General features: G+C 41.2%; 1 protein-coding gene across 3 annotated transcripts; it reads left to right on the forward strand.

Annotated features, from left to right (window-relative positions):
- The first annotated feature begins 12,107 nt into the window (after positions 1–12,107).
- SFR1 (SWI5 dependent homologous recombination repair protein 1) lies at positions 12,108–17,410 on the forward strand. 3 transcript variants are annotated; one of them, XM_067300216.1, is made up of 4 exons: positions 12,108–12,169; positions 14,414–14,529; positions 15,808–16,194; positions 16,411–17,410. In XM_067300216.1, exons 2-4 carry the CDS (start codon positions 14,434–14,436, stop codon positions 16,600–16,602), a joined length of 675 nt encoding a protein of 224 aa, XP_067156317.1. In that variant the 5' UTR covers positions 12,108–12,169; positions 14,414–14,433; the 3' UTR covers positions 16,603–17,410. The 3 variants fall into 3 exon arrangements, with proteins under 3 accessions (XP_067156317.1, XP_013815252.2, XP_013815251.2); XM_013959798.2 differs by lacking the exon at positions 12,108–12,169 and adding an exon at positions 12,582–12,663; XM_013959797.2 differs by lacking the exon at positions 12,108–12,169 and adding an exon at positions 13,530–13,599.
- Positions 17,411–18,658: the final 1,248 nt, after the last annotated feature.

Consider the following 18,658-nt stretch of genomic DNA (forward strand, 5'->3'; position numbering starts at 1 on the left):
TCCTTGCTCTCCCCAATAATGGCCATGCAGCAGTTCTATCATGCCCTTCGTAAAACATTGCCTGCCAGAGGATCTCATTTTAAAAACTGGTTGTCCTCCAGTTTGAAATCAGTGCCAAGCAGGTATTTAAGGTCAGAAGTAAAAGGAGAAATGGTGGCATGAAGGTCAATGTGTACACACAGTGCTCTAGTTGCTCGGCTGGTGGGGGGGAACCATGGGGGAAAAAGAAGCTTTTATTGTCGGTACGTTGCTTGTACGAGAGCTTGAGCGCTGACTTCAGACTAAGAGATGATTTTTAGAAATAGTTCTCAATAAGATGTTTTCAAGTTAACACTCAAAATTTGGATCCAAGCTATTTAAGTAGCTTGTGCTTCTAGTCTCTGAGAGTTTTCTGACTTGGGTCTGAACCTTCTGACTTTGCCCATCTCTATTTGCATGTCTCAGCTTGAAAATCCATTCTCTTACCCAAAGCACAAAAGTACTGCCTTTCCCAAAAGGCAGGCCTCTTGTGCGTCGCTCCTTCTCAGGAAGCTGACTGGCTGGAAAATTAGTTGTTATTTAAACTTTTCATTTCAGGGTGATTCAGATTCGCATTAATTTGATTCTGTCAGAAGTTCAGCTTGTAAGACCTGTGATAACACGCAGCTTTCCCTTATCAAAATGAAGGCACCTTGGGCTCATCCTCACACCATATGTTATGGATTTCAGATGTTCCTGCTGAGATGGATCTTTCTGGGCATACTTATTGTTATCGCAGGGTTGCCAGATGTATGTTATGGTGGCTGCCTCACTTCCTCAGTGCCTGCAAAGAAACTGCTCTTTGGCTTCTACTTTAATAACATCCATAATTAAAATTGTCAGCTGAAGGCTCTGTAACCTCAATAACTTAAGATCTTTTTAGTTTCCAGAATAGATTAAAGAGTTCAGAACAAAACATTTGGCCCCCCAAGTATGAGAAATCTGTACTAGGAAAATACTTTTGTGAGATAAAAATTGCAGAACTAACACAGTGTAGGTGGTGATCTAAAATAAATGACTCACTAGCAAGTGTGTGTATGATTGGAGTTTGGTACATTCAGTTCACTGAATCCAGTTTCTCATCTAAAGATGAGGTACTGAGAGGGAGCACAATGAGAACTATGATCCATTGCTCCCTCTTTTGACTGAATAATAGTCCCCTAAACCTATATGGATAAACTCTGTGAGAGTCTTTATATATTCATTTTTATGTATATGGATAATTGGAAGCACACAAAATTATGCAACTGTAGAAAACAAGGCTGAAAAGACCTTCAAGTAGTTATCATCTAGTCCATCCCTCCGCCCCAAGACCCAGCTCCACCTTAACAATTCTTGACAGATCTGTCTTTAAAAGGCTTTTAAAAATTACTAGAGATGGAGGTTTCACATCCTGCCTAGGCAATCTGGTCCAGCATCACACTATACTTGCTGTTAAATCTTTTGAACTTCCGAAACAAGTATCTCTTGCTTCAGCTGAGGATCACTTCCTCTCTTCTGTTCCCAATGTAGAACAATTTATCATCTTCCTTTCTGTGGCTGCATTTTATGCATTTGAACACTGTTGTTGTATATCCCATTAATGTTTTCATCAGTAAACTAAGCTTTCCCTGTTCCTGTTCCTGCAGCTTTTCTCAGACACTGAGTTTTCTTGACCTCTGTTCACTGAGAACTGCCATTAGCTTTCATGGGGACTACTCACATGCCTAAAGCTACACATATTTCAGTATTGCGTTGAACTGGGGACTTCATTCCCAGCATTGCCTAAGGCTGTCAAACACATGCTGGTCTACTTTAATTGCATGACACTTCAGTTAATTACTGTTTTGATAATAATGATCTGACAACTTTGCAAATGTCTTTAAACTTTTAACTTCAGGTAAAAACTACTGTAGTTTGCTAGTGAGGAATAACCAGTGTCAAATTGCTCTGAAGCTCATTCAGCTGACCAGCAGGCAGTGTTTAAGTTTCAGTTTCATTAAATATTTACTTAACAGTGCAGACATGAACAGTGTGTATTGGAAACTGAACCAGTGTTCTTAATATGTCTAGAAGCAATTCCTTTTGCCAATAAATAGGCATGTCCAAAACCTAATGTTTACTGAGCTGCTGCTATGTGCATCTATCCCCATTTCATCAATAAGTGGTAAAATCCCCTCTATCCGAGTACTCAAAATGTGAGAGAATAGAATCTGCAGTAGCTAGTGCATGTCAAGAATATGTAATCACAGCAAAACATAAAGAAATCAACAAGCTGATACATGCGCATAAAATATTGTAACGAAACCTTCAGAAGATAGACACCAAGTCAGAAGATTGCAATGGAAACAGACTAAGCAACTGCCAGGCAGAGTCAGGAACAATCAGCTCACTCAAGGGAGGGCAGTGAACTGTGGCTGGGTTGGTGTTAAAGAGGCTGCTAGAATTACATGTTTCTGCTTCTGTTCTTTACTGTAGCTATTTGCAGTGTCAGTGGAATCCTTCAGCTTTTCCTAAAACAAATGTTCAGTGCCTGGGCAATTGCACAATAACAAGCTAGTGAGAAAAAGAAGCCAGGACAATAAATGATTGGGAGGTACAGCTCCCATCACATAAACAACTTCTTAATAAACAAGTATACGTTTAAATACAAGACAATGGTCTGTTGTGTATTTGTGTGCATGTGAACTACTCACAGAATATTTCTGTGTCAAGAATTCAAGGAATTGTTATTGATAACTACAAACTATTTTAAAGAATTAGAAAGAATACTCTGGGTGTGCCCTTTCAATGCAATTTTTGTAATGCTTTACCTTGGATTTGCTATTTAAAAAGGTTGTTTTAATAAACATGTTATGAATTACTCTTCATATGAAGAAGTCAAAGATAGAAAACTGATAGGTAGTGGAAAAACATAGTCAACATTCATTTGTGAAATATATTCTGTGTGTTCTGACTTGAACACATACCAATCTCTTTGTGCAAGAGCTTCCCAAATTGATGACCATCTCCTAGGATTCCTCTGCCTGAGATGATGAACACTCAGCTGCAGTTTAATCATTTACAGCATCAGTTCCAACATGGCTGCATTTGTGGGGCATGAATGAAAACATGGAAATGGAACAAAATGAAAATACGCAATGGAAAGGCAATCTTAGACTGTAGCAACACATTCCACTAATGGCCTTGATAGGATCAAAACACTGAAGTAGGTTGGAAAGGAGGGGAATTCCAAACTGCATGGGAAGCAAGATATGATGTGGTCACCTAAGTCCTTCCTGAGTAAAAGGCAGGATGTTCACTACCATTTGAATGGTGACTTCTGCACAGGGTGAGTTTTAGAGTCAGTTAACTCTAAAAAGAGTCCATTTCAGTAGGGAACTAGTGGATCCCTGCAGTTGGATCTTCACCTCAGAGGACCAGGCTCAAAGGAATAGGTGAGGATAATATTTACCATTTTTAGCTATCTGCTTGCAAAATTGCCGAGACAAGAAACCTGTACCAGATGGAAGATCTCATTAACAACTGAATATTATGCCTGGTCAGGAACAGATTTAAAAAGGAAGGAAAAGCATAAGATTGACACAGGAAAATACAATGAACTCTTAATAAATAAGCTCTTTGTAGTTATTTGTTTGTTACAGATTTCTGGAAAGAACTGCATCTCCCATTTAGCTTATTCTCATGAAGAAAATACTTGAGGTGCATTTCGTCTTATCCTACTTCTCCTCCCCTTCTTTCACCCAAACTATGCAGATTAAAAAATGCTTATAAATTAATTAAATGAAATTCATTGCTTATATAAAATCATCAATTCCAATGAAATCAGCTATGCCAAAGATAAATTGGCCCATGTGTTTTTGCTCTTTCAAAAATAAGTGCAGCAATAATTAATATCAGCAAAAGAGCTTGTTACAGTGACTTTGAGGTGTGGGTTTCCATGCTCAACATTGTAGAAGACTGGTCACTGCAACTTCTCCATCATATCTCTGAGGATGATCCTTACACCCAGGTTTCCTTAGAAAAGGAAAATATTTCTGTGTAAGATACATACGCGAGCAACATCCTTATTATTTTGTCCTTCCTCTTCCTTTAGTGCTACTGCTCTTATGCTCCTGGGGACACACCCAAGTCTTAACAGTGAAACATGCAATGACTTCACCGTGCTGTTCTCCACCTGAAATTTGGCAAAAGGCAGGGTCATGTGTCTTTGATGGACTCATATTCATGATAAAAGGAAAATGTGTGAGTTTTTTTAACTTCTTGAAGTCTTCATCTCAACTTCTGCACTCACTGACGGACTTCCCAGACAGCTGTACCTCAGGTTGGTTGGTTGGTGTCAAAATTAGACAGCAGCCTTGACCATTAAAAACCCATACTACATCTGGGAAAATGAGGTGGGCGGTATTGAGGAACGCTGCCTGTAGCACAATGTCAATAGGGCAGCACTTCATTTGCAGTTTTCCCAGCAGTGCTATGCAGTGAACCCAGTGCTGCAGGCCAGCACCAACTTTTACTGTCTCACCTGTGTTGGCATTTGAGACACATGTACACTTCTCACCTGCAAGATAAAATCAACAGTGTAACTGAGAAGCTGGAGACTGGTGGGGAGAGTTGTTTGTTCTAAGTGGAACCTGAAGCTCCTTGACAAGACAACAACAAAACACCAAGACCTTCCAGTAACAGGTACTGACACAGATATACTTTCTGGAGAAGAGACATTCCTCTTTATTGTTTCCAATCTCTGCCTGTTTTCCTTCCTTTGTCCTTCAAAACACATCTTCAGAAAATCAGCAGTTACAGCTCAGCACACTAACTGGTAATGCAAAGTAGCAGTTTCCATACAGGTGGCAATCCTAGTTCCTGCATTATAATGGTGTTGTTGAGAGAGCATGTTTCTTTAGTTTTGAGAGAAAAGCTTAAGATAAGGAAGTGTTAGAGCAGAGATAGCTTAACAGCTTCCACATTTGGTTTTGGAAAGTGAGAATCCTTTTTTAAGGCAAAAAAATTTCTGACAGAGAATTCCTTGCTGAAATGGAAAAGAAAGATGTTGTCACTAAACAAAATAAATTGCATGGAGCAGATGATGATATTCTTCATCACTCTTTGTACCCATTTGTCACATATGATTAAGTAAAGGGTGCACCTACACGTGCACGGTTGATCCTCGGAAAAGCGTGAATCCCACATAGGACTTTCTATCCAGACATCATTGTGGACTGTTTTAAGGTTAGTCATGCCTGGGTTCACAGACTCAAGAAGAGGCAGGGCACATGTTATTTAAAACTTCATGGTTTTAGGGGTAGGTGATCTATCTGCTGATCTAACGCCTGTGGAGTATCTCAAGAGAAAACTTGTCAATGTACAGCCATGCACTGAGTTACCACCAAGTATTTAGCAATGATGAAATAGTTTATTCTGGCATATGCTACCCCATAAAATCCCTGCAATTAACTCAAGGAAAAAATGCACTAAACTTTAAGGTATCAAAAACAGAATAACTCTTCTTTCAGCTTTCAATGTATTGAGAGATTTCCAGTTACAGCGATGTTACTTGAAATACTATGGCCTGGCTGTCATCAGAGAGATTGACAGAGAGCTTGTTCAGTGAGTATTGACATGTGTGATGAAGGTCACGGATGCCAGTACACAACCTTAAAGCTATGTGGGCTACTGATGGGAAAATGTCCCCAGTTAAAGTGCCTGAGTAACGCTTGCTAATCTGGTTAACCAAAGAATTTTTTTTCTTTTTTTGCATCAGTTCAGCATTCCTGGACTCCATTTAAAACAAACGTTCTTCATCCAAACTCCACTTTCCTTAATGTGTTGAGAGGGAGGTTGGCCATTAAACACAATGTGAAACACTTATGCTAATGCACTCAGCTGCAATTCCAGTATGTCGGCACCACATGAAATCATACCATTAGCTCACTCCATATGCCACACTTCCACTAACATCCATCAAGATAGCATAAGGCTTTGAAAAAGCCCACGTACTTCACTACATATCTCACTGAACATGAGGACAGCTCTGCTCCTTTTCAGGTCAACAGCATCTTTCTCATTGACTTCAAATGTCACAAGGACTAAGCCCAAAGGTCAGATAACACACAGCTGCCCTTCTGCAGTAAGGCAACACAACAACAGTAAAAAGAATACAAGAATAATCACTTTAACCAATTGATGCTTTAAGAAAATAGTACAATGTCTGTCGCTCATTAGTAAAACTCTTTCTGTATACCTATCTAAAGAAAGGGGCTCAACATACAATTATTTCAGATATGAACATAAACAGAAAATTTGCACTGGAATCACTTTGCAAGTAACTGGAACAAAAACAGCGCAGCTTACAAACATTGAAATACCCATTTTGAAATGCAACATTAACTGGCACAAACATTATATTTTACTGGAGAAACTAAGAGAAGTCAAAAAGTTTCACTGCATGTTTTACTTGCTGAAGCAAATGGGACAGAATGCACTCTTGTTGCCTTTCTGATATTTGAGTATTTTTAGAGGTGGGGTTGATTAGCAAGTTGTTATTGAGTTCCTAATGTGAGTACCTACGTCTTTTGACTTCTACAGGATTTGCTTCAATTTTTATATAAAAAATCAGAGAGTGTTTGTGCGTGTTCACCATTGTTGGCAGATTTTTCAGAGGCAGCCATCACTAGGCAAGTGACTGTGTTTGCAAGCTTAATATACAGACATACCTCCCATAACATGACAATAAGCACACTTAACAAGTCATGTAAGTTACTAAACGTTTGACCAGGAAAACAGGAAAGAGCTTTGAGCCAGCTCTCACCAAGAGCATTGACACTGTGAGCCTGGTTTACAATGCTAGCATTGCTAGTGTCTGACAGCATTGCCACTTCTAAATCTCACCTCTTTAAATGAGACTTTATTGTCAGCTGTATACGGAGGTGGAAAATTCCCCTAACACCACATGCACATTTCATCCTTAGGAAAAGACCTCTAAGTTTTTACTTTATAAGATTTGCAGTTGGATGGCTTTCTGTAGCAACAGGTAAACGACCTAATTTGTTTTTTTAATAACAGAGAGGAAGTGGATTTTTAAACCTTGCCTGCTGATGCTACAGTATGGTAGGGAAGGAGGTAAGCTCTGCAGAATGGCATGTGCTCTAAGACAAACCAATAACCAGGGATGCTGCTGAAGTGATGACAGACAGGTTCACTTGTGTCTACACTCAGAGCAAGGGTGAGACTCCTGGGAGTCCAGGAAGAAGGTAAGGTGTGAGTCTCCATCTGTGGTTACCTGCTCACTGGACGACTTGTTCGGTACTCCAGCTTAGCCCATTGGATCCACCCAGGGCCTTCAGACTACAGGTAATTGCCCTCAAACTAGCTGCATTTACACTTGTGAATAAATGACATCCATTTCTTCAGCTTCACCAACTTCAGTAGCATAGATAATTGAGAGCAACTTAACAGTTATGTATACACAGCATGAACTAAACTTTAGTATCAAGGATATGAGAAAATTAAAAGACTACTCAAACTTCAATGCAATCCATGTCATGCAAATATATCTGGTTAGTGTAGCTACTATGATGATGGATGCTACAGAAAACACGGAGGTAGAGAGGTTACCAGTTTCTGAAGTTTGGCTTCCCTGTGCCTCAGCAAAGTTCATGATGATCTTGCTTGGCTTAGAGATGTCTCACTGTCCTCTCAGAGAAGATTCTGCTCTATCATCAGTGAAGGAGTCTGCAAGACTTCTCCATGGTAAATGCTGAGGAAGCTGCAAGAGCCTCTGTTATTAACCCTGAAGATCATGGAAGTGAAGACACCCAATCTAAGCTAGATTTCACCCATACTTGCTCCAAGAACTATTCCCCTCCAATGCCATTCTAAAAACTGAAGTAAGAGTTTTTAACCAGGACATAAAAGCAAGCCCAATTTCACATTTTCCTTGAGTGAGCCCTACTGGGCAAAAGGATGCATGTTCCTTAAGAAGAACAACATCTACCAAGTATCTTTAACACAAAAATACACTCAGACCATCACAGATGACAAAAGTTGTACCAGAGATTAGTTTGGGCAAGGGGTTGAGATTAAAAGGGTTTGAATTTTCTTAAAATAATGATCAGTCAGTTCTCCACCAAAGATGAGAACACTGAAGGTATGTTTATTGTTTCCTTTCTCTGTCTGCTACAGTCTTGTAAAGACTTCAAACACCTCTGTAATTTTTGCATGACTATATCAGAGAAAATCCCACAAGGAGACATAAAAATAGACAGTCTTGTATTGTTCCCTGTTATTAGCACTGTGCCTCACCCACTTCAGTATTCTCATATGCAGCAGTGAGAGCTAGGAAGTCCATCTTAGCTGGCTCTTACATTTTCTTTTTTAAGGAGAAATTGCAGCACCTCTTGGCTATAATAAATTGTCAATTTTTCTTTACAAGACCTTGAAAATTGAAGTAAAAAATAAGGGAAAGTCTAAGCAAGCTCCAGACACGAGGCAGAAAAGGTAAATTTTACTTTTGTTTCAGTTTTATGCTGATGTCATTCCACTGACTTCAGTGTAATTATTGGCCATTTGTACAATTACGAGGGCAGACTCTACCTCCCAAGGTCAAGTTTTGATGTAGCCTAAACTGGTTTTACTCCATGAATGTGGTCTATAAAGCCCTTCCTTTGATATATTTACATGCTATAAACAAGTCAGAACACTTTCTGAGGAGTGAATATTATTCAGAACATTGAAGCCAGCAAAAACACAGCCCTAGGCCCATGCTGAAGTGGGTAGGACTTTAGAAATTTCTGCAGCAGTTAGTGGTTGGGCACATAAAAACACTCCACCCTCCTGCCTCAGGCAAGAGATATTATGCAGACACTGCAGAGTGTACTTCATGCGTCAGGACGCATCATTTGGCTTGAAACAAGATCAACAGACTTCAGAAAAATGAGAGAAGGGGGCAATGCATATGTCCCTTAAGATTCAGTATGTTGACTAACACCTCCATTACTCATTGCCAATGTGTAGCGAGAAAAGCCCTGGCCTTTTTGTCTAGCAAGTGGTTAAATGGAAGTTTTATGATGCTTCTGGTGCTCTGAAGGGGCAGAACACATAAAGGTCAAACTGGAGTCTCTAGACCCAGAGCCAGGATCCTTTATTATTACCCTCTACTTACTCTGGCTTTGCTGCTACAGATGATGCCCACAGTGGACTAGAAAATATTCTTGTCCTGTCAGTGGTGATGTTTGAACTCTAGTGCTTTTTGGGTAATATAAGATTAATGAGAAAGACCGTATGTAGAGAGTATTTTTCACTTGTGCAGCCAAATCCTGGGACAAATTGTCTGCCATTAAACTGGTGTAAACTGAAAAAAATCTAATCATTAAAGTGTCACCACAGAAGCACCAAAGTGTACCGAAAACAAAACTAGGAAGCACATTTTCCTTCTTGTTCTTTAGGGAGACAAGTTTCTCTGACGGGTTCAAAGGATATGTTCTGCAAACAGATCTCAGTAGTTTTATCACCCAGTGAACAATCTCCTTTAAATCCTTTTTTTCTTCCTCTTATCTTGCTTAACCAAAACCATTCTCGTCACAAAAGGAATAAAAAGTAATCAAACAATACAAGAAATTTTACACAGTGTGCCATAAACATGCCTATATTGATAATGCATGGAGAGTCTCTTTTTCCTCAGGGGAAACAGACATGTACTTTTCGAGAGGATGGTTTTCGTCCAATTCCTGTTTGCAATCTTGAAGTTTTGGATAACATAATATCCATCTCTATTGGGTGTCTGCAGTAAAAGTGCTGGACAGGAACTCGCAAAGACTACAGTTTAGTTGCAGCTGTGCCAAGGACCTCCTGCCAGATCTGATCTTGGGCAAGTCACATGTTTTTACAGGACTAATCACATAGGCAAACTTGGTGAACACAGGTAAACACTTAATACCAGCCTGAAACAGGGTCTTTTCCTAGACTGATTACCCATCAGTGAATACAACTGACAATATTTCCTCTTCTCCTCTCTTTGTGTAGCACATTAAGCTCATAAACCCTATGTGCGGAACCATCTTTCTATATTCACAGTCTCAAGCGCACTGTAATCCTCACCTGGGGTGGGGCATGTGGGTGTTACTGCAATAAAATAGCAATGATAACATACAGGGTGACTGTTCTGTGTATCTACTTTTTCACGTTACCTTCTTGTAAAATCTTCCTGGAATCTCAGCTGGCAAAAGATCTAAAATCTCAAACTTTCTGTTGTTCTTGTGCAACTCAACTGTGAGCATGTCTGTGCAACACAGCATGAGTAATTTAAAAAAGGGACCATCGCTGAGACAGAAGGGAACGTGTTTTGAACTTGGAGACATGCTGTCTCAAAGCTCCTGTGCATTTGAAATCCAGTTCACTTGTAAATTTGCAGTAGGAGTTCTATTAAAACTTTTACTGTTGTACCGAGCAGTGCCTTTTTGACATAGTATTTTTTTTAAAAAGATTTATAACATGAAATTAGCTGCAGGTATTAAAAAAACAAAAGGGGTAGGTCACATTGGGGTTTAACAAATGCCTCAGAATTCCTTCAAGCAATAGTTGAGCTATCATGTGAGTTCTTCTGCTACATGTCATAAATAATCAAACCTAGTCATATAACATACCTTCCTCCATTTGCTAATGAGAACATTATTTCTACATCAATTCCACCCATAGATTGTCAAGTGATACCCAAGGAATAATGTAAAGGCCCAAAGATTTCCCACATCTCCCAAATTGACTCATTATAGAGTGTCTGTGAATGCTTGGATACTTTTTACTGTAGATGTTGGGAGAGAAAAAGGTTGCTATCATCACTATGAAATTCTCTTTGAAGCCTGGCTGAATCTACATATACTTATGGTCAAAAGCATGGCAACTACCTACATATTGTCATGCCTACACTCTGTGCTTACTCACCTCTCCAGGTAAAAGTGTATCTTGCCTCAATATACACGGAAGTTATGCTAGGCAAAGGATAAATTCAGCATCCTCACCTGTGGTTGCGGAGAGGAATCAGGCAGGAAACTAATGCAGTTCTGCCACACAAATTAAGGCCATGATCTGATGAGACTTGCAAGTCTGTACACTGCATGTGCAGCAATCAATATTAGCTGTGTGAGGCCCCATCATGCCGTCCAGCTGCGGGCAGTGTCGGAGGAACCATGGATACATCATCCATCTGCACTCAGCAGACTGGGAACTACAGCCCTTACAGCTACTTCAGCTGGTTTTCCTCAGTCCTGACACAGTAACACTGTAAAAACATTTTTTTATACAGCTCGGTCTTGAGAAACATACATCCGCATGGGGAGAACAAGCCTGCGGCGTGGAAGGGGATTTGGCTGAGAAGGCTGATTTGAGAATTACGCCTGGTTCAGCAGCGCCTTTGAGCGCCAGGACACTCTGATCCCCGCAGCTCGGGCTGCTCCTGCACGGGGCCGCTCCTTGCCGCCATCCCGCCTGGTTTTCCAGTCACTTCTTTTTCCAGTTCTTTCTGCGCCCCTTACAACTGAGGCAGCGCTGTTCCACTTGGGCCTCTGAAACCCTGCAGCTCGTCCTCCTCCCGGCACCTGCCCCCGGGGCTGCTTTCCCCTTCCGTGAGGAGGCGGCGGTCGGGGGAAGGCGCCGGCTCGGTGGCGGCGCCCCTTTTCAGCGCCGAGGGGCCCGGGCCGGGCTGCGCCACCTCCACCAAGATGGCGCCGGGCCTTGGCGAAGGCCCGGCCGCAACACTGCAGACCCACAGCCGGCTGGCGCTGCATGCCCCGCTGCGGTGGAAGCGTGCGGGGGTCCCCAAAGGTGCCCTGCGCCTGGGGCTCCGCAAGGCCGGCCCCGCCCGGCACCCTCCTGGCGGCGGCGGCGGCGGCGGCACCGGCCGCGCTTCGGCCCGGCCGCCCGGCCGCCCTCCTCGCACCTTCACGCGCCCGCCCGCGCCGCTTTGCCCGGCGCAAAGGCGCCTGCGGGCGCAGAGCGCCACCCGCCGGCCACCCCGGCGCAGGCGCGCTGCCACGATCCCACTGGCCCCGCCCCCTTCCCCGGAAGCGGGAAATTGAAACGGCTCCCGGCGGGCAGCCGTTAGGGCCGTTGGGAGGGGTGCGGGTGCGCAGGCCCGTGCCGCTCCGAGCCGAGGGGAAGCGGCTGTTGGTCGCGGCGGCGGGTGAGGTGCTGGTGGTTTGGGGATTCCTCTCGCGTGGACCGGGTTCCCCCCCGCCGGGGCTGGTGGTGTCGGTGCCGCCCCGAGCGCTGCCGCGCTGCCTCGTGCGGGGCCCGACGGGTTCAGAGCGCGGCCTGCGCTCCGTGCGGCGCCTCCTGCCGCTGCGAGCAGCCTCTGGCCCGGGCCGTGGCTGCTGTGCGGGCTGCGCCCCGCTTCTGCGCTGCCTCTGGGCCCTCCTCAGTGTCCTGGTCATGCGTTAGGGGTGTGTGTCGCCTCAAAAGGAGCTCCTGGGGTCTGTGACCCGCTTATGGGCTGCCCAGCCTTCTTGCTGCCTCCCCGAGGGGTGGAAAACTAGCTGGGCATGACTGTTACTGAGTGTCACTGCAGCCCCGTTTATCGGAGGAGAATGTAATGAAGTGAGTGTTGTTATGTAGTGTAGCCCTAAGCAGGAGAACTGAGGCACCTAGCGTCGGGGGGTTGTCCAAAGCCCCAAATAAGTAAGTACTGAAGGGCAAAATTGTCTTTTGCGCTTCTAGTCCAAGTTTTCCTTACTTGCTGGACAGAATTATTTCTCTGTGGGACAAATAGCATTACTGCTTGAAAATGCAAAGGATTCTTAGGCTGTGATATTTGGGAAGGCTTTAACAGTGCAGAAGAGAATTGTGAATGTGCTGCTCCAAAGAGAGTTACAGTGACAGCGTTGGTGAACCCTTGAAAAATCTTCATTGTATTTATGGTAATTTGAAGACAAATACTCTGCATTAGAACCTAAAGGCAGTGAGTCACAGGATTTCTTTGGAAAGAGTTGAACAAATGTTGCCACTAGCTCTCAGGCTTGAAATTATTTTGTTGCTTGGTGGTAAGAGATTTATTACATACTTGTGACATACTACATAGGCATGATGTAGCTTTTTCAGGGCCTCTTGCTCAGCCTGAGAAATAATAGTGATAATTTGCATTATGCTTGACAGATGCTGTGGGCTTCCCCTTTAATGCACGGATTGCCAAGATACCCAATTAATCAGACTTTTGTTCCTACATAAAGTCTTTCTTTTTTCATGAAAAACCATATGTTGAATTTTGAACAGTTGGAGGGAGTGTTGACTTGCAAGATAAATGGGTACTCATGCCCTTGTTACAGAGCCAGGAAGATCTGAGTTGCTGGATTAGTAGAGCTTTAGTATACTGAAGCTTTGGTTTGTTCTGTCCCTAATGAGGAACCCCTTTGTGCCAGTCTGGTGTTGTGCAGCAACTTGTTTACAGGTTTTTATTTTTAAGAGGCTTCTGTTTCAAAACCCCTAATTGCAATTTCCAAGTACAGGGAGGTATAACTGACAATTTTCCAGTTGCATGCTGGTCGCTAGAAGGTGTTCACAAGTGCTAAACTCACTTAAACGTTGCCAAATCAATTTAAAGTTGATACATGCTGAGAGGTATGACTTATTTTAATTAGGGTGCTTTTCTGAGCAAACTGGGGAGGCTTAGCTTTAATCTAAAATTCCAGTTGTGTAATTACTTTTTCAAGTAGTATCCCCCAAAAGGATCAAATAAAACAGTAGATTATTTTCACAGACCTGGGCACTTTTTTTTTTAAAGATTAGTTGTTTATACAGATGGACAATAAAAATCTTATGGCTCCCAGCAATTTTTTTATCTCTACTTGGGATACGACTAAATGGAAGGAGTGATTCTTCACAACCTGGCTTAGAAAGGATTAATCCTGTGAGTTTGACAAGCAGTAAGGGTCATTCAGGTTAAGAAGAAAATAAAGTTTGTTTGAAATGAGCTTTTTGCTAATAAGTTTGATGTTGCAGGATCTGACCTTGAGATTTATAGTCATACTATAGTGGGCCAAGTTGCTTCATAAATCCTGTTCATGTTTAACACTTGAAAGAGCTCACCAATGCTATAGGTGAAAAAAAGCTTACAATGAAGAATAACTGTAAACTTTTTGTAATATTTTTCTCATTTTAAAGAATACATTCTTTAGCACTTTATGAATGAGGGAGATATAATAAACAAATTTCATAGTAAGATGCTTTATACCTGGTAGTACTGTCATTCATCCTCTTGAAGTAAAGCTATTCACAAACGAAAATGCTTAGCAAACGAAATGTTTGTAGAACAACAGTTAAGAAATAGTACAGCTTATTTTCAATCTGGGCTTTTTACTCATCTCTGCAGCCATGTGGCCATTTTAATTAGGTAAAAATGGTACTGTGCATAATTTAATCTTTCTTTTAACAGAAATTGCTTTTCATCTGAAGATGGAAGAACCAGGGTTTGATAAATCGACATCACTGTGCCATACTCCAAAGGATTCTGGGACAGCAGCTCCACAGAGCATTAGTTCAGGGAAACAGGTATGAAAACTTGTTTCCATTAATGTGACTCTTTGTGGTGACAAAGATACTTATGAGATCATCAAGTAGTCACTGAGGTACTGTTCACTGGAAGGCTAAAGGTTATAAAGCTAAAGTTAGAAGTAGCTTATGCTTAAAACTATAAGGTTTTCCAGGTAAGGAGTGCTTTTAGTATACCTTGCCCTAAATATGAAAGTCTGTTATGAATACAAAGTGATGTAGCTGTGTACCTAAAATGCTGTGTAAATGCTAATAAATTGAATAATGTAGTTTCTTTTTAGATTTTTTTTTTAAACCTCCTTTTTCAATTTTCTCTTTAGTTTCTTCAAATCCATTTTCTGGGTTCCTGTGTATGCAGAATGACTTCCTGTGACTTCTGCTTGCACTTGAGCAAAGAAATTCAGTCATCTGACTCTTGCTCTAGGCTGTTTTTTTCAAGACTCAGATATAGTCTCTCCCATGTGTTTGTGTAGCATTAAGTTAGTCTTGGTCTTGTTAAAAGTCTTACCATGGTTAATAGCCTTCTCTTTTGTGGCTTGTGACATCTTGAGCAGCTTTTCTTTAGTTTCCTATGCAGTTTCATGTGCATGGTTTTTCTTCTTAGCTCTGAATAGGGAACACACTTTGCATAAAGAACTCAATACACTCTGCTTTCAGTTTGTATATTCTCTATAGCGTCTTGCTCTACCTTGATGTTTGTCTTAACATGCACTATGTTGATGCTGTCAAACTGACCATGGCATACGTTACTAAAAACTGGGCCAATGCTGGATAGGGCTAAATTTTAAGTGTGTCTTAAACTATCTGTCCCTCCCATATTTCAATATTTTTTCACAGGTAAAAATGTTAGATACAGATTTTTTTTTTAAGAAAATTTCACTTTTTATATGCTTATTAGCAAAGGTGGGGGAGGGGGGACAAAAAAATCCTTGTCTACTTGAAGCTACAGGGGAGGTTGAACAAAATGGAATAGAATTAACTAACTTAAAATATGCCATATGTCTTCTGCATTACAACTTGCATTTGGTCCTGGAAAGTTTGGAGGCACAAGATTCCCATATCTTGCAGCTATGTGCGCAAGCACACGTGAAAGGAACAAGTTAACTTTGTTCAAGTTTGTGAAAGCTATAGCAACAGTTAAGAAGTCTGGCTTTACAGTGACCTTTATGTGATGTATTCTATGTAAATAATAAACAGAATATAAATCAAAGATGAGATTATCCTGAGAAATCAGGACAATCTTTCTCTTTTTTTTGGTTGTTCTTTCATTTTCTTTAGCCAATGAGTGCAGCTCTGAGGGAACGATTAAGGAAAACAAGACGTTCATTTAATGCTAGTTTTACAGTGGCAAAGCGGCTCAAAATAGACACTGAAGAAAAAGACTGTGCTGCTTCTGACAAAGCTTCTCTATCAAAGAAGAATACAGATTTTTCCAGATTACAGGATAGTCCTGAAAACCTGGAAAGAAACTGCCCTAGACATGCGTGTTTCAAAAGTTCTTTACAGAAAAACTCTCCCTGTGGATCAACAGAGAATTCTTGTGTGCTAAGGACTAATCTTAGTCACCAACAGTCCTTGGAAGAGAAAGTACGGCTGGTGAAACAAGTGCAAGAGAAAGAAGATCTACTTCGAAGGCTCAGACTGGTCAAGATGTATAGGTTTAAGGTGAGGGAAACCTCTGAAAAAGTATTTCTTAATTATTCTCTGAAGTGGAATTGACACTGAAATCCAAATTTCTTGATTTAAGCAACAATACCGATTCGCATTTTATTTGTGTGGTGTCTGTGTATTGTCTCAGGTTAAACTGTTTTACAAAAATAGATATGCAGAGTCTTAATAGTATGTGTTGTTTGCTGAAATATATTTTTATCTCAATTTCAGAATAACCTCTCTGAACTGCAGGCTTTGAGAGTGAAATGGAGAAGTAGTACCCAGCTGATGCTATATGAGCTACAGTCGGCCTTTTCTGCAGATGGCAAGAAAGTCAGTCTCACTCAGCTGATAGATAATTTTGGATTAGAAGACAAGTTATTGCACTACAGCAGAACGGAAGAAGACTTTGTAGATACATAATCTACCAGTGCAAAACTTCCAATTACAAATGTGCATAATTGGAAAAGACTGAATATAAACTTGGTGTAAGAAGCGTTATTCAGACTAGCAGACTTCATGCTTTGGGAGACTTTCTCATGAGGTATTCGTAAAGCTATGTATGTAGGTATGGTAGGCACTGTAAAAGGCATTATTTTATGGAAAAGATTTATATCATATTGACTGTTTTGCAAAACCTGGCTTGAAGTTGATCAGTGAATAGTTTTAAAAAAAAAAATCAAGATTTTTAATGGATAGTCTTTGATTGTCCTTGCATATTTACTTGTCTTGAAATAATGAGCGCAAGTTAACTGTCATTTCTGTTGATACTCGGATGGGGAAGTATTCAGTTCTTTGTTTATAGATATATCCCTATATTACAAATTTCTTGCTGCTGCCAGTCAGTTAATTGTGCATCTTGTGAGTTAAGTAAAGATAAATCAGTTGCATGTAGTTAATGTTCTCGAAGCTGCAATGAGTTGTTCTCCGTAGCTTTAATGATTAGTGAGGGAAATGTGCCTTAATGCAGTCATTTCTAGACACTGGTCTAGACGGTTGTCTTTTGGGAAACTGTGCCTCTGAAGCGTTCTGCCACAGTCTGAAGTAATGGGAGTGAATAAAACTGCAGCCAACATGTGTCTATTTTGCTGCTTCGTGCGAGAGCCAAGGCTTTTTCTCTCTTCAAATATGTAGGAAAACCAGGCCTTATCTACTGGGAATGCTTCAGCTACAGTGTCCTTTACCTTTCTGCAGTAAAGCTGAATAAAGCTTTAGTGTTTCATTTATCGTACTCCTTGAAATGTCTTTTTAAATTTATCTTAATTTAAAATTGCTTATTTTCTCATTTTTGTTTATGCATATATTGTAGTGGCTTCTGCCTGCTTTTCTTCTCCTTATCATTTATCTAGTGTAACAGTTCATAAACATCCAACTGCCCTACAGATCTCCCTGATATGAGTATTCTTTTAAACACAGTCAGATTTCTCATTGACTGTACCTTAACTTTTTGGGGAATATGAGGCATTTCCTGTTTCCTTAATCAGGGAGTAATTTCATATTTCTCAAGGAAAATGGAAAGAAAATCAGCAAAGATCATATACCACTTAACACTTCTGTGGCTTGCTAGACTTAAATTTGAGGCCACTCTTAGGAATGCTGACTGTTTCTGCCCACTGGGAATTAACGAAGAGCAACCCTTATTGCTGATCACAGTTTGAGTATTTAGCTGAAGATGCAGAAGAAATGGTGTCTTAGCACCAAAGGTGGTGGGCCTTCCTGAAGGGGGCAGTTCCCTTCCCCTGAGATCCTTGGTTAGTAGTTCTGTTGCTTCTCCTAGGGCGGTTGCAGTAGGAAGAAAAAAATCATACAAGAAAAATGGAGATGTAATTACGATCCTTACAAACCTCAATTAGATGCGATAAAGCAAAAAGCAGCAGTAGCGGGGTGTTGTATGAGGTAACAACAGAAGTCAAGTAGGGTTTGTTTTTGTTGTTTTTTTGTTAAGTGTAGAATTTTGCTAAACTAAGGTATCAAAGCTGTTAATGCTCTCATGATGGAATGAGTTTAGATTTGACATGAATTTATGGAAGGGAGGAATTAAGGAAGAATTGACACAGAGCATGGAAGGGGGAAATAAAACTTAGGATGCCTAAACCTACTCAAGCTACCTAGAGATCAGGCTCCAGTAGTGATAATTTTATGGAGGATTCTCTTTTTTCCTTAGCTATCTTGGAGAGATCTGGCAGGGTAAAAAACTGCATACCAGTGCTAAATGGTAGGAGATAGTAGCAAATATGTCAGAATGCCAGGCTGCCTCCAAAACCATTTTTCTTTGACTCTAGCAGTGGTGGCAGCCACAGCTACTGGCAGCTGTGGGTAACGTATGCTGTCATGAGCGGCAGCAGCTTTCAGGACAGTACCAGGTAGCACCCATGCTCGCACAGAAGCATAGCTTCAGCCTCCTAGCAACCCGCACCCATGCGGTCACCTCTTCTGCTCTCCTGTTACGTCCTGTTACATCTCCTCTCCTTGCCAGTGC

Source organism: Apteryx mantelli, chromosome 7 (assembly GCF_036417845.1).
Source record: "Apteryx mantelli isolate bAptMan1 chromosome 7, bAptMan1.hap1, whole genome shotgun sequence".
NCBI lineage: Eukaryota > Metazoa > Chordata > Aves > Apterygiformes > Apterygidae > Apteryx > Apteryx mantelli.

Excerpts from the sequence above, each read along its gene's own strand:
- SFR1 (XM_013959797.2), top strand. Across the intron at positions 14,530-15,807 it reads GCATTAGTTCAGGGAAACAG|CCAATGAGTGCAGCTCTGAG; the intron begins GTATGAAAACTT and ends CATTTTCTTTAG. Across the intron at positions 16,195-16,410 it reads TCAAGATGTATAGGTTTAAG|AATAACCTCTCTGAACTGCA; the intron begins GTGAGGGAAACC and ends TCTCAATTTCAG.